The 22,925-nt window shown below is 49.5% G+C and overlaps 2 protein-coding genes across 5 annotated transcripts; both read left to right on the top strand.

The window, feature by feature from the left end:
• Window positions 1–112: 112 nt before the first annotated feature.
• LOC126050250 (putative P2Y purinoceptor 10) lies at window positions 113–6,096 on the top strand. Its single transcript, XM_049827886.1, has 3 exons — window positions 113–261; window positions 2,834–3,024; window positions 3,854–6,096. The coding sequence occupies exon 3, from the start codon at window positions 3,904–3,906 to the stop codon at window positions 5,017–5,019; it is 1,116 nt and encodes a 371-aa protein (XP_049683843.1). The 5' UTR covers window positions 113–261; window positions 2,834–3,024; window positions 3,854–3,903; the 3' UTR covers window positions 5,020–6,096.
• Window positions 6,097–10,465: 4,369 nt separating this feature from the next.
• On the top strand, window positions 10,466–21,871 carry GPR174 (G protein-coupled receptor 174). Of its 4 annotated transcripts, none has more exons than XM_049827887.1 (3): window positions 10,466–12,377; window positions 14,657–14,726; window positions 18,907–21,871. In XM_049827887.1, exon 3 carries the CDS (start codon window positions 19,316–19,318, stop codon window positions 20,294–20,296), a length of 981 nt encoding a protein of 326 aa, XP_049683844.1. In that variant the 5' UTR covers window positions 10,466–12,377; window positions 14,657–14,726; window positions 18,907–19,315; the 3' UTR covers window positions 20,297–21,871. The 4 variants fall into 4 exon arrangements, with proteins under 4 accessions (XP_049683844.1, XP_049683846.1, XP_049683847.1 ...); XM_049827889.1 differs by lacking the exon at window positions 14,657–14,726 and adding an exon at window positions 12,464–14,350; XM_049827890.1 differs by lacking the exon at window positions 14,657–14,726.
• The last annotated feature ends 1,054 nt before the right edge of the window (window positions 21,872–22,925 follow it).

Genomic DNA, 22,925 nt, shown 5'->3' with positions numbered 1-22,925 from the left:
TTCCAGTTGTTTTAACGTCATTAGCTGTATACGTTTTCTGTGGTGAAGAGAAACAAAATACAGGATTTCCTGTTCTGCAGCCACTGTACTGGGCTGCAGATGCCGGCAGGATTCCAGCTCTCCAAAAACATGTGGAAGTTTAACGAGGAGTAGCTGGGACTGGGATTGCTGTGAAAATCCGTAGGAAATAAAAGCAGAAGGCTCACTCCTCCTGCTCTCTAGCATGGATGTCACCCCCCGAAGGATGGGAGTCATAGGAAGGTAAGCTTGATTTCTGCTGCGTGTTTTCTTCAGTAGATTGAAGCTATCGCAGTTCTGAGCAGTGTTATCACTTTTTTTTTCAGTTGTTCTTCAAGAGATTTTATCAGGCAGAAGCTGGTGCACATCCTCAGCACTTTGACTGTGCCCATATATTTCTGTCTCGCTCGGCTCCACGGGGTGGGTGAGCGGAGCTCTGTGCATCCGAGCAGACTGCTGTGTGTGGCAGTCCGCAGAGAAAGCCTGTTTTACCCCAAAAACTTCAATTTTGCCACGACTGACAGAAGCTGCCATAACCGATCAGCTCTGTTTACAGGTTTCCTATTAGTGCCTAGATTAAACAACCATAATTAATGCTTAAAACACAAGTGCTAGAAAGCCCCTGCTACTTCAAATCAGGAGCTTACTTCAAGCCAAAAGTGGATATTTTTTATTTTTTTTTTTTTCTTTTTTCCTAGACTGCTTTTCCTGCCAGCATCCCAGGCTTGAGCAGGGTTGTAGGGAGGCAGCTCTGCCCCAGTCCCCCAGCTCCGGGGCTCCTGAAGCCGGGGGCTCACCCCAGCGGCGCCTGGAGGGCAGCTTTAGCCTGGTTTGTCCAACCAACCCATGGAAAAGATGAGGGCCAGTTTGCCAGTGAATCTGGGAGTAGTAAATGCAATACCGCAGCAATGTAGGGCTGGGTGGGGTGCACAGTGATTCAGAGTAGCCAGGCAATTTCCAATAACGACAGCCACATACGCCTCCAGGAACAGATACTGCTAATATTCTCAGAAAAAGAAACGCGGGTCTTTTAATAGCTGCCTTAACCTCCTAATTAATTGCAAAGTTACTTGATGTTTAATGAATTGCAGCGTTACATCCACAACCAGTGGTCTTACTCCTTTGGCAGTGACACTGGTCACCCCTCTGTAATTTCAAGCATGCAACTGGGTAAAAATCAACTTTGCTGCTTAAAAAAAAGCGCCGACCCCCCCCCCGCTCCTACCCTTGTATAAATCCACATGTGGATGAAATAGGAAAACAATCAAGGAATGGCAGGGAGTATTTCGTACAAGCTTTATAAAGTTGCTGAACAAAGCCCATGGGAGAATCTGCCCTGACACCGGCAGCAAAACACGGGGGGAGCTGGAGGGGCTTGGGGCAAGGCGCAGGCGGGAGGGAAGGCGAAAACTGAAAAACAATAATAAATAAGAAATTTGACCCTTTCAGGAAGCGTTGTAGGGAATGAGCACTGGCCTGAAGCCAGACCAGCGGGGGCTCAGCCAGGAGCTCCCTGCTGCTTTCTTGCCAGGTGCCCTGACAAGCGCTGTCACCTCAAAACCAAAAATGTCAGCTACCAGGAGTGACATCTGGCCCTCCCGCTGAGAAATCTCCTAGGGAAAGCCAAAAAGTGGAGAAAACTGGCAAGGAGGGTCCCCACGGTCATGCCTGCAGGGACAAGGTTTAGGATTTGGGCTGAGATGCATGGCAGGGAGGAGAGGACAGGAGAGGGATATGGGGCACCCTGTAATCCTTTTCACAAACCCAGAGCGGCAAGTGCCACTGCTTTCACTGGAAGGCTGTGACAAGAGCTGGGAATAGCCGCATTCCCCACACTCCCTGGCAGTTTTCCCTCCCTATTTTTTGCAGAGATGGGAAGACAAGGTGTCCTGCCACCGCTTTTCCCAGGTTGAACAGACACGGTGCCAAGGGCACCGGCTAAGCACGAGCCCCCCGTGGGTTTTCAGGCAGGTGAGGTGCACACGGGGATGCTGCGGGGACCAAAGGGTTTCATCTCCCACTGTCCCCTCGTGACAGATATCCCCATTCCCCTGCCTTGTCCCTGCTTTGTGGAAAAGTCAGAAACATCCAACCCAGGGCTACTGGCTCAAGCCCCATCAGCTGCCAAAAGGTGCACTAGCCCAGCAGCCTGCCTGCAGCCAGGGTTTCACATCAGCCTTGGTTTTTGGGGTTGGTTTTTTTTTTTTTTTTTGCAGCCAAACCCTAGAGAAATAAAAAACGGGAAAGGCAGTTTGGCAAGGGCTCAGTTCAGAAAGCAGGGCGTAAGCACCGCACGTGCGCAGAAATGGGGGTAAATGCACTGACCCTTCCTTCTCGCATCAGAGGTGTGGGCAGCCAGCCAAGAGGCTGCTGGCTCTATTTTATATATATGTAACTGTATATAGATGCGCTATATATGTTTATATAAATATATAACCTTCCTCCTGTATCTGAAAACGTGGCAACCCCTCTGAAGAGCTGCCTAGGTGAGGAAGAACAGGGCAGATGAGCCTTCACCCTGTGCCTCAAAGCAATGCTAGTCTCTGCGCAGAAATCCAGTCCCCGCTGCAAGCGATTAGCTTTTAGAAATCCATCCCTGTGGCAAACGCCAGGCTCAGGGCTGCGGGAAACAGCACCACTGGCTGCTTTTTAATTAAATACCACTGTTGAAGGGCTCGGTGGTAACAGTAAGAGGTGCTCGGGGCTCTGCCAGATTAGGCTCTGGTCTCCTGGAAGGGAAAAGCAGGCTGCCTGACACCTTGCAGGCAGCTACAGGCTCCATTTCCAAGGGGAAAATTGCACTGTTTTGTTGCAGATGATGCTACAGGCCCTTGGTTTGTAACCTGCTGCTGCTGAATTGCCTCTTCCCGAAAGAACAGACCGTTTCCTCACGGGCTCTGCTCGCGAATGGCAAAATCCATCACCCCTCCGGAGAGCTGCACGAGTACCTGTGAACTCCCCGTGACCCACTAATATCCTCAGCGCTGGCTGGATGAGGTGAAATGGGTAAATGGATGAAAAGGATTTCTACTCTAACTAAAAGACAGATGTATTCTTCTTCTTTCATGTCCTGAACTGTTGCTGGAGGATAATTTCTGTTGCTACAACACGATGCCTGCACAATGTGCCATGAGTGCCGGAATTGAGTTAGCAGGACTGGCAGAGCAACTGGCATGTGTTCGACCAGCTATTAGTTTATAAATCCAGCCTTAAATCTGGAGCCAGAGCTCCGATAGATCTGTCTGCACCTCTCCCACTGGCCTCTGCTCAGGTCAGCTGCCTGCCAGCACCATCGTTTGCTGATGCTATTTATTGCCCTCACTGACGATTTGCATTGGATCTTTACATAGATCTGAAAAGACAGTGTCTAGATCCATTTAAAGTCCCTATTTATTTACAGTCTCACTGAAATTGCTTGTAGACATATCAGTGAGCACCAATGTGATGGGAGTTTGACAGAAAACTATATGCAAAAGTGATTCCGAAAAACCCCAGGGAGCTGCAGAAGCTCTCTGGCATTAGCAATAAAGAGATTAATGCTACAGAGCTCGACTGAAATGTCACTGTAATTGTGGCATCGCCTTAGGGGGTGGCAGAGTATGAAACCCTGCAGAGCATATCTGACAGGAGCTGCGTGGAAGATCCCAGGATCGCTGCCTGTAAGCAGGGTCTGGCTCTGCACCCTTCCCAACACACACACACACACCAACTTGCACATACACGCTGTGCACACACCTCCACAGAACTTACTCTTCTGTGCTGAAGTGCATTTACTCCATGTGGGGAAATACTGGAGAGTTTTTGGCTTTACAGCATCTGGTTTTACTCCCTACAGGAACCGTCCACCCACCTTGATCGCCCCATGAGCAAAGAGACTCAGGTGAGATGGAGAGCAACGTGTCCTCCGGGAACTGTACCGATCCCCAGATGTCCTTCCAGTCCACCCTGTACGCAACCACGTACACCATCATATTCATCCCCGGCCTCCTGGCAAACAGCGCTGCCTTATGGGTCTTGTGTCGCTTCATCAGCAAGAAGAGCAAAGCCGTCATCTTCATGATCAACCTGGCCGTGGCCGACCTGGCTCACGTCCTCTCGCTGCCCTTACGGATGTATTACTACATAAACCACACGTGGCCGTTTGGAAGTTTTCTTTGCCAGGTTTGCTTCTACTTGAAATATCTCAACATGTACGCCAGCATTTGCTTCCTCACCTGCATCAGCATCCAGCGGTACCTCTTCCTCCTCCATCCCTTCAAAGCCAAGGACTGGAAGCAGCGGTACGACGCAGCCATCAGCGCTGCCGTCTGGCTCTTCGTCGGGGCAGCGTGCCTACCGCTGCTCATAGTGAGGAGCCCAGCCTTGTCCAACAGCACAAACACGTGCTTCTCAGACCTGGGGGTGAAGCAGCTGAGCCCAGGAGCCTCCATTGCGCTGGTGACGGTAGCGGAGCTGTTTGGGTTTGTCATCCCCTTCGGCATCATCGCCTGCTGCACTTGGAAGATGTGGCAGTCGCTGCGGGAGTGTCCAACGCAGCTGCAAAACACTAGCGAGAAGCAGAAGGCTTTGCGCATGGTCTTGATGTGCGCGGCCGTCTTCTTCATCTGCTTCACCCCCTACCACATCAACTTCCCGTTCTTCATGATGGTGATAGAGAACATCATCCAGGACTGTGCCGTCCACAGGAGCACGCTCCGCTTCCACCCTGTCTCCCTCTGCCTGGCCAGCCTTAACTGCTGCCTGGATCCGGTCCTCTACTACTTCATGACCTCCGAGTTCCAGGACCAGCTGCTGCACCACAGCTGTGCTGCCCTGCGGGCTTGCTTCACGCGCCACAGGAGCAGGCTCTCCATCACCGAAACCAGCCACGACATTCGTATGAAGAGGAGAAATCTGCCGCGCTTTAAGTTTTGGTCTCTTCCCAAGTTCTTCGGCCGAATAAACAGCATGGAAATCCCCCCCATGCCACCCGACGAGCTTCTGCTGGAGTCCATCTCCTGAAACATAAGCCATTTCTGTCCATGTACGTGCTTCTTATAGCTTGAGTGAAGATTGCGTTAGGTCTCCAGATAAGTCTTGAATTACCCTTGTGTGCAACAGATGCCAGGATCTGACCTAAAGGGACATCTCGATGCAAAAAGACTGGCTGGTTCTGTTCTTGCTGCTGGGGACTGTTTGCCTTACAGCGTTCTCCATCATGATGTTGTTAAAATACCCCAAACAGCTGTCACTGATGCCCATACTTCTCCTGTGCTGAACTGCAGCTGGGTTCAGGTCCCTCGCATTCCTGTTGTTTCAGTGCTTCTACATATTTGTCATTTTTGAAAGTCCTTCCGAATGCTTAGGTGTAAGCCTGCGGCTCGGCCTCAGCACGGCTCAGGCAGGCACCACCAGGGGAGTTTCAGCTCCAACCACAGCTACCTGTTGCCCATGATGACTTACAGCCTCTGACACACTCGTGTGAGGCTCTAGATCGGGACAGTTAGTTATCTCCATGTAAACTGAACCTATTTCCACCGCAAAAGTCAATCATCTGGACCTAAGCTAGCCTAATCCGGACTGCAAGACTGTAACTTTACCAACATATATCAAGCAAAAAGTATTAACCTATATCCACATCAGTGTTAAAGGGAGTTTTCAAATGAACTGGGCTCAGCTCACACTACTGAAAAAGGTACCCAGAGCTGAGCAAGGAGTCTGCTTGGCTCCTGGGAGCTGCGGGATGCTCAACTGATTATGAGGGGATGAACTCTTGGAAAACAGACTGTGACTGGATATGCCACAAGCAAAGAGGAAAGATGAAGGACATCTCCCAGGGCACATTTACTCACAGAGACCCGGCACAAGCAGCAGAAGGGAGGACTAGTATTTGGCCTTGCCTTGTGTTATTAGGAGTCTTGTGTTATTTGGCATTTTGCCAAAGCCTGTGGTTGCAGATTAAGATGTTATCCAAGCCTCTCGGTTTTGCTTTAAAAAAAAAATCAGAAAAGGTCCCAGCCCTCACTAGGTACCGAGAAAAGTTTACAAAACTGACCAAAGTGCATCCTTAAAGCTTCAAACTCGGGAGGAAATAAAATGATCTCAACACATATTTTACTATCATGGGTATTATTTTAAGTGCTTGTAAATAGTCTCATTATGCACCGTGTCTGCTCTCAGAGCAACGGTAAAATCTGCAGAGGGGGGACCCCAGTTTGGGGCTCCGAGAGGTCCCATTGCCACCACAGCCCCTCGCACCGTGGCCAGCATGTGGACTGCGAGGTTTCCTCCTTGTGGGCTAACACATCGATGACGGCAATGCCAAAAAACCCTCGGGGAATTATATAAGTAAACGTAGGCAGAGGGGTTTGATAGAAAACAGCTTTGCCGATGATTGGATGCACATTTCCAACCCATACAGCATTTCTGGGAAGCACAGAGTGGGCAGTGGTTTACCCTTGCGTTGCCAAGGCCACTCTTAGAAAGATTAGGGGAGATCCAGACAACCTGGAGGGATTTGCTTTGGTACTTAGTGTGCCAGAGATGGGCAGAAAACATGCTGCCCTGCAGCTCACTGTCCCAAATCTCCTCTTCCTCTCAAAAAAACCCAAACAAAAGCCAAAAAAACCCAACCAACAAAATGACACGTTTTCCTTGTTTGCTTGGGGGCAGGAGGGAAAAAAAAAAAAAAAAAAGACTTTTCAGGGCTGAAAAAAACTGGCACAAACCCAGCAACCTGTGCAGGCAAAACAGGAAACCCAAGCAAAACTCACCGATGCCGTGGCTGGCAAGACCTGGTTCCAGGCAGCTGCCACAGACACAAGTCACACCACCAGCACCTTAACCAGGACTGTGGTTTTAGCCTGTAAGTGTCTTTCGGGAATGGTATAACCCTGAGTAGCTGGGGTGGACATCCAGGTAGCCCTCAATAACCACAGCTAGATATTTATAAGTCCTGCTGACTGACTGCATAGCCCGTATTTTGGCTCTGACCTTACTGGCAGCACCAGCTCCAGGTTTCCCAGTAGTCTCAGTTACCACTGAGACTTTGCCAGCTTGTTTTCAGATTGCACAGCTTTTCTGAAGTTTGTGCAATGCAGCTTCCCCCTTCCAAAAAAAAAAAAAAAAAACAAAACAGGAAAGAGAAAGCAAACCAAAAGCTCTCACTAATCCGTCACGTGAAAATACAACAGCAACCCTTACTCAGGCTGCCTCTGCCGCCCCTCGGGCTTGTCTGCACCACAGGTTGCGTTAGAAATACAGCAGAAAAATCCCTTTCTGGGTTAGATGCACTGGATAGCAAGGATTTTTGCTAGGTTTTATGCAAACCAGACCCTGAGGAAATATCCTTTTCCAGTGCAGACTGGTACTTTTGCCCTTCAGAGGCCACAAGACGCCTGCCAACCCTCCTGTTTTATCACAGTCCACCAAGTTCCACTACTACAAACACCCTGGCTGGGCACTGGGACCCAAACTGCAGGGATTTAGGGTCAGCAGCAGCTCTGTCACCTGGATACTGCTTCAAGGGGGGACACACAGACAGACAGGGATGCTGCTGGTCCCTGGTGCAGAGATGCAAGAGCTGGGGGGGATTATTGGGGGCAGCAGGTCAGAGCAGGCTGGGGGATGTCTGGCTCTACAGTGTCCCCAAGAAGATTTAGATAAAGAGCTGCTGCATTGAGGATTTGCTTTGCTGAGGCCAAGGTGTGAGCTAACTTCTTACAAGGGAAAAACCTCAAGTTGAAGAGAAGGGGGAGGAAGGGACTGGGAGCTGATGGGGGGGGGGGGGGGAGGGCAGGGTAAATTAAGATTTAGAAATCCTGAAAAGGATTTCTTTCTCAAAGCCATTACCTGTGGGCATTAAACCTTTTATTCACATGGCAAAATCAGCCAGTAATAACCCCAGTGCAGTGCTTTAGCCTTGTTAATTTTCAGGTAAGGGAAATTTCCAGGTCATTCCAGACCCTGGCCATGCTCCTGCAAGCATGTCCAGTGGCAATAGCACCAAGAACACATCCCTTACGCAGGGCACTCGTGGTCCCACGTACCACCCTCAGCTCTCCATATGGATAAATCCATGGCACGATGCTCTGGGATCGGTGTGCCAGGTGGCCTCAGCCAGCCCGAGAGCTCGGACCGATAAGACGCTGGTGACTCTTTTGGCTGCGATAATTTCCTCCCCAGCAAGGCACGCTGGCAGGAGGTTCTGCTCCAGAACCACCCTCGCAGGAAGGGCGAGATGCTGCAGTGGCAGGGAGAGCAAAGCAGGCAGCTCAGCCAGCCCTCCGCCGGCACCGACGACATCCACATATCCTGAGTTTTTCACATGCAATTAATTATTCTATATGGCTTAATCCTTTATGATTGGCTTTGACTAGAACTGCTTAGTTGCTTTTACATATGTGTGTCCATCCATGTACACATATACCCCTGCACACGTACTACACTAAAATTACGCAGTACTTGAGAATATCCATTTAGACGTCTCTTGTGCGCAACACTTTCTAAGGCACTACAAGGAGGGAGGGAAGGTTGCTTTTCTCTTTGCTAAAAATATCTCTTTCCTCCCTCCGTGACCACATGCTTCCAGTCCAGCCCCAGTAAAGTGACTTTGCCTCTGGAAAACCACTCAGCCTCAGCTCTCGGCAGAGCTAGCACCACCTACCCAGTAGCAAAACTCAGACTCTGATGATTTTTGGCACAGTGCTAATAGCCAGCACTGCTGGCAACGAGCTGCTTCTCCATCCACCCACCTCATGCCGAAGAGAGGGGAAAGCACTGCCCCTGGCAAAGGAGCAAACACAACAACTTCAACTCCAAGTGCAATCTAAACGTACAGAAAGCAAATATTGCTGCTTGAAACCAAGCTGAGCCAGGAAGCACTTTTCCAGACAGTCATGATTTCATCAGACCCAAGTCCAATTTTTCAGATCCACGGGCTCAGCCAGCAACACCCTCCATAGCCCAAGTCACTGGTGGTCAAGAGGACCGCACCATTTTAGAGACCCTGGGACGTCTGTCAGTCCCTCCTGCGCTGCAGGGTCCTGTTCAGGGCACAAGGGAAAGGGTTTGGGCAACTCTGTGTCCATGTCGCAGCTGCATTCAACACCGAGTTAACTCTCCTCCAAGAAATAGTCAAATCCTCTAACCTCGCAGCAGTCAGCAAGTCCTTTCCAGCAGGAATTGCCACACCAATCGCTCAGTCCTCCTCCTCTAAACAGGGGATTTTTTTGTTTGTTTTTTAAAGAAAATTTCCCTGCTGTAGGCGGATAGGGCAGGCACCAAGGCTAGGGAGGAAAATCCAGAACTTTTCAGCCCCAGGCACAGTGAAAGCAGCACGGCTGCATCCCTGGCTGCGTGCGAGCCCTGCTGATGCTGGGAGCTGCGGGCAAGAGCCCAGCGCACCCGTGGGCAGCGGGGCCAGGGTCCTGCGCCTGCTCTCCCTCTGCAAACACGCTCCTGCCCACTGCCTGCCCTTCCCCGAGCTCCTCGAGGTCATCACCAAGCAAAACATCACCAGCCATGTGCAGAGAAAAGACAGACATGCAACCTATTCTCAGGAATTATTTCTATTCTAGACCGTCAGTGCAGACCAGAAAGAGCTTAGCTGTTTTTGAGGATCTCCTACAAGGTCGTGAAGCACAAGCTTAGAGGAACTGAAAATTTCTGATTTTTATAAAGTAAAAAAAGTATAAGATAAAATATAAGTAATTTCAGAGAAAAATACAAACATTAGAAAAATTTTATCTTATACTGTAAAATAATTGCTTTGTGTTTTGGTGCCCAGCTTCAAGTTCTCCCGATTTTTGGTGGCTTCAAATACGGCAGGTTTGGGAAGGGTCCGGCCAGTGCTGCCACTGTGCACCCCATGCCAGGGGCACGACTCAGAGACTGGCATTTGGCTGCTGGAAAAGGCGAGCAGGGGAAGGCACCCTCGGGTTCCCACCCACGCACCCCGAGAAGAGGCTGAGCTGGCGCTGCCGTACGCGAGACCTCCTGGAGTGACGGGAAACGGGATGGATGCCGGCTGTGTGCAGAGCACGGCACCAGCAAAACAGGATATGGTTATGCTCCGAAAGGTGTTTTTGAAACAAAAAGTCTATCCGTACAGTAAGTACATGCGCTGCCCCAAGCGCAGGCTATGCTTTCTTATAAATAGGCTGGCTTCTGCGGAAATGAAAGCGCAAAACTGAGCATCACGTTTGATTGGGAAAAGGAAAGGACAACATCTTCAGAGCCCAGGTGCTGGTCAGCCACGGGGGTTTGGTACAGCCCTTATTCATGGGACTGGCCTCGATTTTGCTGTCTATTAAAGCGGTGTCCAAACCATCCCCCTCAGCCCCACGGTCCCTGTGGGAGTCAGAGGGGTGCCAGGGTCATGCAGGGAAAGGCTGGCCAGGCAGGGGCAGAGCCTGGGGACTGCCAGGTTTTACATCATGGTTTTTGTTGTGGTTTTTTTTTTTTTAATAAAAGGTTTTTCTTTAAGTCACTACAGTGAAAACGCTTTATGAAGTGTCAGAGTGCATGGCAGAGGCAGCTGCCAGGAGGCACTGGCAAGCACAGGGAAAGTTTTGCATCCCAGATCCCATTGCAGTTACAGAAACACTCCAGGACTAATGTGAACTGAGCCAGCATCCTCCACCGAGGTCTCAGCACATCTCCCAGGAGACTCTGCAACAAGCCCCGTTTAAGCAATAAACCCCAAACCTCCACTGCTTTTAGTCCAAAAGCATCAGCAGATTAATCCATCCCAAGGGGACAACTCTGCAGCAAAGATCCCACAGTGCTGAAAGCTCTAGCTCCCCCACAAGATTAATTAAGGCACATTAAGTAATCAGCAGGCTTCAAAAAAAAGGCTAGAAGCTTTAACTAGTAGGAGTATTAGCTGCTGAAACAGGCAAGCACCCACGTGTTTCGGGAGCTACAAGCTGCAAAGCCCCAGCAAGGAGCTGTGCCACCGCAGGGGTGACAAACCTGGCACACTCTATAAAAGCCCACAATGTGCCCAAGGGATTAATTTCCTATAAACCACAATGAAAAAGTAGATAGGGCTACGAAACCCTGCTATAAGCTGGAATTGTTATATGAGTAAATCAATAATGCTTTAAAGGAGTAGGTGTCCCTGAGACCCTGGTACCTGCTGCGACCATGGGAGGCTGCGGTGGGGACACCGCAGTGGACTGCACTGCCTGGCCCCTGCAGCCCCTTCTGCAGAGCTGCAACCCTCTCCCCAAATCATCCTGCAAAATAAGTCCGGTTCTCCTGAGCAGACATGCCAGAAGAATGAATAAATGCAACTTTAAAAGTTGCAAATAATTTCAGATTGAATTGCTACAGAAAGGGTTAAAAAAGTCACTTTTTCAAAATAACCAATTGAATCAAGAATCCTCGATCCCTCTTGATCTTAAGAAGAAAGATTTTTTTTTACTACTTCTTGAGCTAGAGGCCCCAGATGGATAACTACAGAAGCACTACTTTTCAAAATCATAAAGTCACCGAGCCATGGCCAGCACCGCCCTCTGCTGATAGCCATTGCCTGCTGAGCACCCACTGGGTGCTGAGCCTGGGAGCCGCTGTGGCTCAGGAGCACGGTGATGGGCGACACCGCTTCGTGGCACAAGCATTCATTTGTAAGAGAAGAGTCCTCGGCTCTGGCCCTGGTTTGCTCCGCATGAGCTGTGGAAATCCACTGAATAAGAAAATAATGACCGTGGAGAACCTCCTGGTTTTGGGGAAGCCCAAACCGGACCACGATCAGGTTCAATGTGACTTTCTGAAGCCCCCCCAAAGTACCGGGTACAGGGACCACCAGCATAGGGGTAAAAACATCCAGATGAGAGCGAAGAACCTTTCCCAGAAAACTGGAACAAGGAGAGGAAAATAATTGCTGAAGCATCTCGCTTCGTCAGCCTCGTTAGCTCGGTGTCCTTAGCAGAAGGGGACTCTACAGGCAGGCGCTTGCCCGTGGGACCCCGTACCGCTCTAGCTGGGTGCTGCCGGGATGTCGAGCCCCCCCGGACCCCCCAGCACCAGCAGCGGGTGAGGCTGCTGTCACCCCGGCAGCCTCGCGGCAAACAGCCGTTGCCGTGCCACGCCGGCAGTTTCCAAAACACCCCGAAACCAACAGCGCCTTTACATATATAGAGAGATATATATAGAAATATATATATAACCACAAAAAAAGAAAGAAAAAGGGTCAGGTCCAGCTCAGACCCACAGGCGGGAGGAGCAGCACGGCCGGGGAGGGCCCCGCTCCCCTCCTGCGCGGGCGCAGGCTGCTGCTCCCGGCAGTTGCACTTTTGCTTTGCACGTCGAGAGGGGTGGGAACCGCTGCCAGCACCCGCGGGGTCACACCGGAGCAGCCAGCCGAGAGGGCAAAGGTAGGACCGTTATTCTTTTATCCCCGGTTATTTTTGGTTTAGGCTAATGGGTTTAAATCGTCCTTTTTTTGAATATTGCTACATAGACTTGGTGCCTCTTCTTAGTCGCGCTGGGAGTGCCGAGAGGGGATGGGGACACCCGACCTAGAGGCAGGAGGGTGCAGTGTTAACGACCGACCCCCGTGAATCTCCAAAAGTAAATGAGTAGAAGCAAAGAGATGCAGGCTAAGCCCAGGTGTGGGTGAGGAGCCAGTATCTCCATTGATCAGAAGAGTGAGCTCCTAGAAGTGCTCATGAGATGCTCTGCGTATCCGAGGGAGAGGAAGGGTACGGCTGAAGCCAGAACAGCCAGCCGTGAAGTTTCAAACCGTATTTCTATTACGGTTACATGAGTATCGAGAAGCTGCGTTTAGGAGTAACGCTAATTGCGGCAGTTCTTAACCTTTGCAAAACCCACAGCTGCTTGTGAAGCAGACTTTTTGAGGCCATACAGCCCCATCTCCACAAGCACAGGGATACTCATTACTCCGGGTCTCACTTGGGTTCATCTCGCTGTATTTGTCCAATGGATTTTCTTAAACGGTCTGTTCCTTACAAGAGGCAGTATGCTGACTTTCCACTGGCAATTTTCCACTGAACTGCAAGAACACGGGGAGGGAGGAGGAGGAGGAGGAGGCAGGGTCATCTGTGCCACCACCACCACTGCTCACAGCCCGGGGAGTGCAGGCACACGGCTCCACGTCCCTGGGGGGCATGCGCTGACCGTTTGGGTGGAAAACGGGCAGCTTTGGTGCTTGTAAGCATGCACATCTACTAGGGACATCAGGGTGTGCCAGGAAGGGAGAAGAGGGGTGGGGGATTAGGCTAATACACAACACTGCTGCTCCGGGTTTATTTTCCCTTTTTAACCGGGATAAATATTAAGAAGGGAGGACAAGAGCTTTCGCAAAGGATTAAAAGGCAAAAGCAGCATATTTCACACGGCATTAAACTGGAGCATTTATTTTTTCCTGCATATTCTTGGAATTTACCCAGCCAAAATCCCCCTGGTGTCCCCAGCTGCCTGCCCGCCTGACTCACCGCACACCAGCACGCAGCCGGCCCCCCACCACCGCAGCCCAGTCCCTCTTCCCAGTGAGCTCCCCCGGGGCTCCAGCCCCACAGCCCCTTCCCAAAATTTCAGTGCCAGAGGAGGAATCTCCCTCAAGCAGATGCTGGCAGCTCTGCCGCTTCTCCCAGCGTGGACACGGGCGGAAAGGCAGGGAGCAAGGGCAAGGCAGAGAGTAGGCATCCCAGGGAAACACTCTGTTACCTTAATGATGAGCAAATGAGAAATTAATGAAAGAACAAATAGAAAGCAAGCTTTTCATTCAGCTGTGCCAATGCCCCACAGTCCTAACCTGTAAAATCTTGGCCGTTTCACTGCTTTTTTCCCCTGGAACAAACATTCACCACCTTTAGTGACTCACATTTCAGGTAACCACAGAAATTGGATGGGATGAACAGGCACTTGCCCTGGTACTCCGCAACTGAGTCAAAATGACAAAGCTGCTCTCATCCGTATTGCTTTGCGAGCACAGCATTAGCAAATATATTACAGCAACTCAGAGCATGCCTGGTGTGAGGTGCAGAACAGATGCTGGGCGAGGGGAGAGATGCTCTGGAAACCGCTGGTACCCGGACTGGGGCACCCAGGCAGGGGCTCAGGGTTCCCACTGGGTCAGGACAAGCACAGCAAAACACAGGAGGCCCTGAGGATGCCTAATAAAAACCCCTGTGGCCTCTGTGGGCAGATGCCACCATAGAGAAAATAAAAGAGAGAAATCTGCACAGTTAGCACAGCAAGAGGCAACATTGCTCCTATGGAAGAAGATATAAATCCCAAATATCTACCAGACAACTGCTTCAAGGGAGAAAAGCCTTTATCCTCCCCTGACATTTTTTACAGAACTAAAAAGCAATCCTACGCAATGGTCAGTTTATATTTCTATCATTTCTATTTTCAGTTAATACCTATTAATTACTACTAACAGTAGTTATCTCTGCCAAAATAGGACAGCAGCACTTCAGATGACAGACAAAACAAGCGGTTACTGGGAGAAGCCCAGGACACTGGTGCCCTGCTCCGGTCCCTGAGCCAGCTCCCATATCCCCACATCCCCAGGGAACACCCAGGGAGGGACAGAGCCACTATCACACCGCCTCTTCTTGAGCACATTCAGCAGGAAACTAAATTTCTATTTGAAATTACCCCTGTACACATTCTCCTTTTATTTTAGGCCACAAAGGAAGAAGAAAAATAGAAGAGAGGTCCTGGTCAGCAGCACAGCCAAGCCTCCTCCCAAAAGGGTAAGTCAGCAGATGACACCAGGGTGCCCAGGGCAGCACCAACTACTCCTCTGCCCACATCACCTCTGCCGCAGGCTTTCCATGTTTTTACAGCATAAATACCAGCCCCACACCAAACAAGGGGTGCTTAACGCATCCACTGCTCACCTGGGCCAGCAGCAGTCCTTGCAAGAATGGTGTTGGGTGGCAGGATCCAGCCAGACCGATCTCATACCCTGGTTCTGGGAAGGAACAGGAGGTGTTGGGCAGCATCCCAGATTCCCTAAGGACCTAAACTCCAAGAAGGGACCAGGCATGAAGCTGCAGCAGGGCCAGCACCCACAAACAGTACCTAGCCACAGGCTGTTTTCCCCTAAGCTGGTTTAAGAGCCTCTCCTCCTCTGAGCTGGGTTTTAAGAGCTGCTGTGGCTTTGCTTCCTGGGGTAAAACCCACAGGATTTGCTAACGAGGATCCTGGGTTCACCTGGGCAGTTATAACCATCCTCAGGTGAGGGGGCTTGATTACCCATGGAGGGTGTAATGGGTGGAAGTGACTGCTCCCGCATCCCCAGCTCCTGCGCTTGTTCACATGGAGCATATGGATATATGGCTGCCCTTCAGCATATGGAAAATACTTTACACAACACTTTAACAAGTGTTAACAAGCCCTGGCTATAAAGGCTGGCTACAAAACTTACCTGGTGTTTCTGACTCATTAAGCACAAAGGAGAAATCTTCACGTAGTGCCCTGACGTGGCTGACTGTGAGGTCTCCTTGGCAAAATAGGGGGAGGGGAAAAAACATTCAGGGGAAGAAGGAAGCCGTGGCTAGGGAGAGTCTCGCACCTACTGCCCCAGCTAGCCCCCTGCGCTGAGGGGAAGCGAGTGCAGAGCATGAGAAACAGAATTTCCTCTTTCTGGAGCTTTTTTTAGCATCCTGCTGTTTTTACATAGCACATTTGGCTGAACTTCGCGATGTTACTGCTCGGGATTTCCAAAGTGCAGTTTCTCACATTGCAGCGTTTTTTATCCCCGCTCCGAGGGTGGCTGCTCTCCCAGGGGTGTTTCTGGGGGCTCTGGGCAAGCACCCTCGCTGCTCCCCAGCTTTACCTGGGCTTTCTGGGACCCCTCATGCTGTGGGTTTGGAGCCCCAGGGAGAGATGGAAGGTGCTGCAAGTATTTCTCTGCCCCTGGGCTGGGCTGGAGGGAGCGGAGGATGGTGTTGCAGGAAAGTTGCTGTGCGGTGGGGACGGGGAAATGTAGGCACTGGGGTGGGCCGCAGGAAAAATGCTGGTGTGCACGTGTGTGTGCATGTGTGCCTGGACTGGGCTGCGGACAGATGGGCTGGGAATGCACCTTGTCCTTCCCTTCGTGTGTCTCGTGGCCCAGCGATGGAGGTGGGGTGGATTTACCCACCCTGGAATGCAGCCAGAGGGAAAGGAGCATGATTCAGCCTCCCTGACTGGGTGATAGGAGCCCCTGGGCAAGAGATGAGAGGAAAGACAAGCTTGTTTAAAAAAACATAAAATTTTAAAAAGTCACTGGAAGGAAGAGCTGGGTGATGTGGGTTTAGGGCTTTAACTTGCAAACGCCCCCGTAGATGCTCCCCAGCCTGGCGTAGCCCTGCCCGAGCAGCGTTCACAGCAGCGGTGCCAGCCGGGCACATGTGCATCTGCAGGAGCGGGACATCGCGTGGGCAGAGAGCGATGGCACCGCGAAGTCACCCGAGCTCCTCGCTGCTGGCGCTTCAGACCAAACTTTAGGCAAAGAAGTTGAGACGTTCTGAGTGAAAAGAAGTGAAAATCCAGCCGAGGCAAAGCTGTGCAGCTCCTCACAAGCCACCCTTGCTCTGCCAGGCAGGCTGCTCACGTCCTAGGGGACATGGTACCTGGGAAGCCAAGAGGAATAGAGGAGCTCTCCGGGAGTGAGAGGATGCACCCGCTCACCGGTGTCCCGGTCCCGCTGTCTGGGCACAGCCCAGGGACCTACAACGCGGTTGTTTTGCTCGGACACCCTGGCAGGATCAGGACCTGGATGGGAAGCCTGGACACATCATGCTGAGGAATTTGCTGTAACAGTAAAGATGGGCACATCTTCACAGGGCCTCACCATCCCCATGGAAAACCAACATGAGAGCATCCCTCCCATCCTCTCTAAGTCCCAGTCCCCACTAAGCAGCTCTGGCTGCTTTCCCAGTGCAGCCTGCTCTGCCTGTACCTATACTCAGCATTTTTTCAAGCCCAGCAAGGCAATTTCTGACCACTCGGGGAGGATGTACTGGTTTTGGCCACATGGTTTGGCTCCATCCCGGTACAGAGGAGAAGGGAGGAATCCATCCAAAGCAGACACTGCTGTCAGGGAGCCCCAGAGGGGTTAACCAGCTGTCGAGGGCGAGTTCTGAAGCCCAGGGAACCCCAAGACATGACAGGTACTGCCAAAATCCAGACACACCCACAATCCCCTCCCAGTTACTCGTGCCAGTCAAGCGCCAGCAAATGGAAACTGAACCCCTTGGCCCAAGTTACCCACCAGTGACAAGTAGGTGAGTACCAATTAGTTTTCCTGCACGATGAAGAGATTACTTACACTTCTAGAATTAGTTGTGCAGGCTTGTGCATCGGAAGTTGGGTGAAGAATTAATAAAAGAATTGGAAAGTCTTTGAACAGAAGGCTAATTAACTCTACGGCTTATTAATCATCGCTGCTGAAGTTTAACGGGATTATTTCACAAGCCATTTTGCTCTACTGGTTGTGTTAGATGCTGGCTCCCTGGAAGAAAGGAAGACATCTCAGTCTCATTGGAGTCGTTACTCAATGGTATGCAAGAGAAACTACACAAACAGATGCAGAAAAGCTGCCCCCCGAACTGTTTCCTTTTGCCGAAGATCATCTGTTTCCACTCAAAGCTACTTCAAAGTTTTGGTGCAATCACACTGGCAAGTGTTGAACATTGGCTTCATTAATAAATGTTCACATTTTAATGCCTACACCTCAAAGCACAGGAAAAAACATCAGAGATTACAGCAGGATATAATTTTGCCTTTATAAATGTGCCTTTGGCATCTTGGTTGGTACCTACAAAATTTTCCCACTTAGACCTCCAGGTTAATTCTTCATGCTGAAGCAAAAGGCAAACCTGAGAGAGTTCGGACAGAGATCTGAATTTCCTCTGTATTTATCAGATCTGGTTGGGGTTTTTTTTGTCTAACAGATTCAGATAATATCAGCTGCTTACCATGCGAACAATTTTAAAATAAAGTCCACCTACAGTCACCTTAGTGACGATATCTAGTATTTCCAACAGCCACAGCAGTCACATGTGCAAGATGGGTAAATGAAAGGCTTAGAAAAAGCAGTTCTAAGAAAGTAAAATTTAAAATCATGCATGTAGTTCTGCAGCAAAAAGTGTTTAATAAGTGGGCCAGTTGTCCCTGCTTGCATGCAAGTATGTTTTATATTCTATTTATGAAAGATAAATGAAAAAGTAGACCCCAGTTCAGTGAAAGCCGCTGACTTGGGACTTCCACTCCGTGCTGCAGCAGCAGCGGCTGCACCGGTTGAAAATGTTTGTATCTCAGGTGTGTATGTCAGGCTCATTTATATAAGGAACAGATTTCGCTGCCGTCTTCTTGGCTGTCTGGAGCCATGGGGCGGGTGGGAAGTTTCTGCAGGGCTTTCCTGGGAAGACCAGGAGAGTGTTAAACTCATGAGTGCTGTATGAGGTGAGAGTATCCCTCTGCCCGCGGCCGGGCAGCAAGGAGGGATGCAGGCACGGTGCTCGCCAGAGCATCTCTGCACTGCCCGCACGCTCGGGCATGGGGCAACCAACACAACCAGAGGCAAAGAGAGATTCGGATGGAAAAGCTGAAGCTGGGAAAGATGCAGCTGCAGAAACCTGGCAGCAAGTTAAACAGGCACCGTGACTGGGAGTGGCTTCTGCTTGCTGATACAGCACAGGAGGCTGTTTTGTAGCAGCAGTTAAACATATTTTCTATTTATTCCTCAGTGGTTTTACTCCTTCCTTCACTGGCCAAGGCATGGCACTTGTTAGGCAGGAGAAGAGCTGACCGCCACAGATGCAACCGGCAGCAGGTTTCTGCTAGAGAGATGCTCCTACCGCTCTTGCAAGCTTTCCTGTACGTTTTGATTTGTAAGACCCGTGTCTCCCCACGGTGTTATAACTGCACCTTTCTGTCTTTCAGCTGCGGGGCCACATCAGTTGTCAAACTCCTGCGTTGAGAGAAGTGGCTGAAATGCCACCTGAAAGGTGACAGCGGTGCAGCTCCAGTGACAAACTCTTGACTGCTTTGGCACACGACGATGCATTTCTCGGTGTGGATGCCCTCCCTGTCAATCCTGCAAGCAACTAGAGAAAGGTCTGGTAACTTCTGACAAAGAGCATGAGCAAAGCACACGACCAGGACTTTCATTAACTCACTCACCCCATAACCAAGCTCCTCCCCAGACTGGACACGATGATCTGGTAACCAAAGCCTCACACATGGATGCCAGGGCTGAACCTTTTTATTTAAGCACCGACAACCTGGTTGCAGGACGCAAGTGAGGAACATGTTATCATGCTGGGGCTGAGCACGGATCTGGAGCACAACCATGACAAACGGTTCGACCTGCACCGAAACAGACCTCAAGCCCTACTATGCTATTACGTACACTTTCATCCTGATCCCTGGACTGATAGGAAACACGTTAGCTTTGTGGGTCTTTTATGGGTACATGAAAGAGACTAAAAGGGCCGTAATATTTATGATCAATTTAGCCATTGCCGACCTATCGCAGGTTTTGTCCTTGCCCCTGAGGATTTTCTACTACTTGACCGGGACGTGGGAATTTGGAGGAGGTCTCTGCATGCTTTGCTTCTACCTGAAGTACGTCAATATGTATGCAAGCATCTACTTCTTGGTTTGCATCAGCGTAAGACGATATTTGTTTCTTATGCACCCATTCAAATTCAGTGACTGCAAACGCATCTGTGATGTGTATATCAGCATCGTTGGGTGGGTCGTGGTCTGCATTGGCTGTTTGCCTTTCCCGCTTCTCAGACTTCACCAGGATGCTAAAAACACCTGTTTTGTGGACCTCCCTGTAAAGGAAGTTGACCTTCCCATCTCCATTGCAATGATGACCATAGGTGAATTGGTGGGGTTCGTAACACCCCTACTTATCATCCTATACTGCTCATGGAAGACTATCTTATCACTAAAAGAACAAAATTCTGCTTCACATGACCTCGGGGAGAAAAAAAAGGCTTTAAAGATGATTCTCACCTGCGCTCTGGTATTTCTGATTTGCTTTGCACCTTATCATATCAGCTTTCCACTAGATTTCTTTGTCAAAACCAAAAAGATTAAAAACGGGTGCGTCCAAAAGGTGATCTCGGTGTTTCACGTTGTAGCGTTGTGCCTTGCCAGCTTGAACTCCTGCGTGGACCCAGTCATCTACTACTTTACTACAGATGAGTTCAGGAGACGCCTTTCCAGGCAGGATTTGCATGACAGCATTCAGCTCCACAACCTCAGTTACGTGAGGAAGCATTCCAGAGATGTGCTCAGGGAGGACGCCATGGACTACTAGCGCTGGCCTTCCCCAAACGGTTGCCAGGACTTCAAATGTTCACTATATTTTGGGGTTTGGCCCAATTTTTTTTCCGCCAGGACACTGAGAACGATGACTTAGACAAGCTGATTTCAGTGAGGGTTGGAAAAAAACAAACAAACCACTCCAAAAACCCAAACCTGACCAAAAATATGTTGATTTAATACTTTGGTTGCAAATTTTCTCTGAATATAAATAACACCATGTAATCCCCAGAGGCCCTATTTCTAAGCTGAGCAGCCAGAAGCAGGTAGCTTTGGCAGTGGGAGGATGTGGACCCGTGGCCAGAGGTGATGCTGTGCCCCATTGTCACTGGTGGGGCCATTACCCAGCCGTGTCCTGGTCACGCACCCCGGCTTCAGCAAGAGGCAGCAAAGATTTTGGGGTCTTGCTATTTTATTTCTGAAGCAAAAGACTATCCAGCTGTGACTAATTTCTACAGAGAGTGCCAAGAGCCTGCCTCAAGCCATGTTGACCACGGAGCAAGGAGCATAAGATGGCCCCAAAGGACTTGTCATTTAAATAATTAACCAAGCCTCCATTTTGGGGTGTAGCAAATGACATACCCCCAAATCACAAAGTCATTGAAGCGTCCAGACACTATTTTTCTACCATCAGTTCCCATTTCTGGCTTGAAAGCCGTATGGTTTGAAGCCATATGGCTGCCTTGGATTAGTTTTAGCCACGGGGCCATGCTTCAAGGGTATTTATTCAGGCTAGACGTCAATCAAGCCTTTCAGGTTCTCTTTTCACCAAAGATGGGGCAGATTATTTCCCTTTCACTGATAACTGACCCTGCGCCATCACATCTACTCTTTATTAACAGCAGCGTGATTAAAACACTGTCAGAAGAACCAAGCCTTTCTGAAGTTTACTGTAATGAGAACTCACTATAATAAGCAGAGGCAAAGGTGCCACCCAATAGGCTACGAGAGATTTTTAAGAAAGGCTCAAATGTGGATGCATTTTTAAGAATAATTTTTTTACAATCAAACAACAGAAGCTTTGGGCTTTACTGGTATTTCATTTGCACCTTCTTGTAAAATTTATTTTTCTGTGAACATATGAAATGTTACATTTTGAAATGTAAAAATACTGTGATGGTATGAGGTTTTATTTAATGCAAATGTGGTTTTATAGATTTAATTTATAAAAAAAATTATATATTTTGTAGAAAAATGATGTGAATCCCAGAGAGTGTTGGAACACAGAAAGACTTTTTTTCTTTTTAAAAACTCTTCTATATAATAAAACAATACTCCACCACCTCATCCCTACAGGAGTCTGAGCCAGTGTGTCTGTACCTGAGTGTTGTTGGCTGAGTAAGCACTGCTAATTCATGGAAACCACAAAGCACATTGTAATTTGTTCACAGCAATGAAAAAATATTTATTTTTTTATTTCCTATTGTATACAATAAAAAAATCCCTTTTTAAAAAAAGTTTTAAATATAATTCTCTCCCCTCTGTAACTGCCTGCATCACCAATAAACGCTTACACGGACCAACGCGTGGCAGCACTTGGAATGCTGACACCTCTCGAGCACCTGCAGAACATTTTAGATGCCTTTTCAAAATTATTTTAACCTCCTTTTTGCACTGGGGAGAAAAGCAAAATGCTGGCTTGCAAAGAGACAAAACACACTGCTGCAAACTGCAGCAGCGCATCTGCCCCCCCCCATGAGAGGTTTACCAAGACAACGGGAATTCCTATAGCTGAAGGCCAGCACCGGCACAAGCCCATCACCGTCCTTTCTGGCCACTGTCCCCCATGCCCAGCCATGTGGGAGGTGAGCAGGATGGCCCTGTACAATCCCCCAGAGCTACTTTTAGCTTCCGAGGGAAAAAGATGCTACACAAAATGGTGCCAGAAGTTCAGAAATCGTTCAATGAGAAAAACCTCAATAAGGTTTTTTTTCAAGTAGAAAATACTGTGGGTGCAACACGAGCCATTTCCCCTGCTGCCATAGCAATGTGGTTTATTCATATTAGTATTAACGGTCTCTTTTTACAGGAAGTTGGTGTAATAGTCGTGGTAGCTCACATAAGCCGAATTCAGGAGAGACTTGCCTGCCCACCCCCTGCCATGGCACCTCTGCTCCAGGTGGGATTTGCTCAAGCCACGCTCTCCATGGCAGAGGTCTCACAAGCCCTTGGCTGATGTTGCCACGGACATCTGGAGAATCAAAGTATTACTTAGATTAACAGAAGGTGTATTTTCATGCCCTTTTGATGGCTCGGGACCGTGATACCAGCCCACACTCCAGCCCTGGTGCAATCACACACCAGCAGAGAGATGCTCTGCTGCGTTTCTGCCACCCAAGCGAGCCTCAAGTGAGGATGGCACATGGCACACAGGAGGTTTGGAGAAGATGAGGGATGCCCGCTGCAGCAGCCTGGAAAATTGCTGTCTGATCACTTTTCTGCCTGGCTTTGAGCTCTGTGCTAGGCAAGACCCAATTCTTCATCTGGACTTAAGCTCTGCCTGCAGTTCCCTGTTAGCCTGTTCAGAAGCTGATATTCTCACAGAAATCTTTTCTCCAGAAATCCTTTTAAATAATAAATCCAGTCTGCAGCACTGGATTGGGAATCTGAATGAGAATCTAATA

This window comes from Accipiter gentilis, chromosome 24 (genome assembly GCF_929443795.1).
Source record: "Accipiter gentilis chromosome 24, bAccGen1.1, whole genome shotgun sequence".
Lineage (NCBI taxonomy): Eukaryota > Metazoa > Chordata > Aves > Accipitriformes > Accipitridae > Astur > Astur gentilis.
The sequence above is the reverse complement of the archived record's forward strand: the minus strand, read 5'-3'. Positions and strand labels throughout refer to the sequence as shown.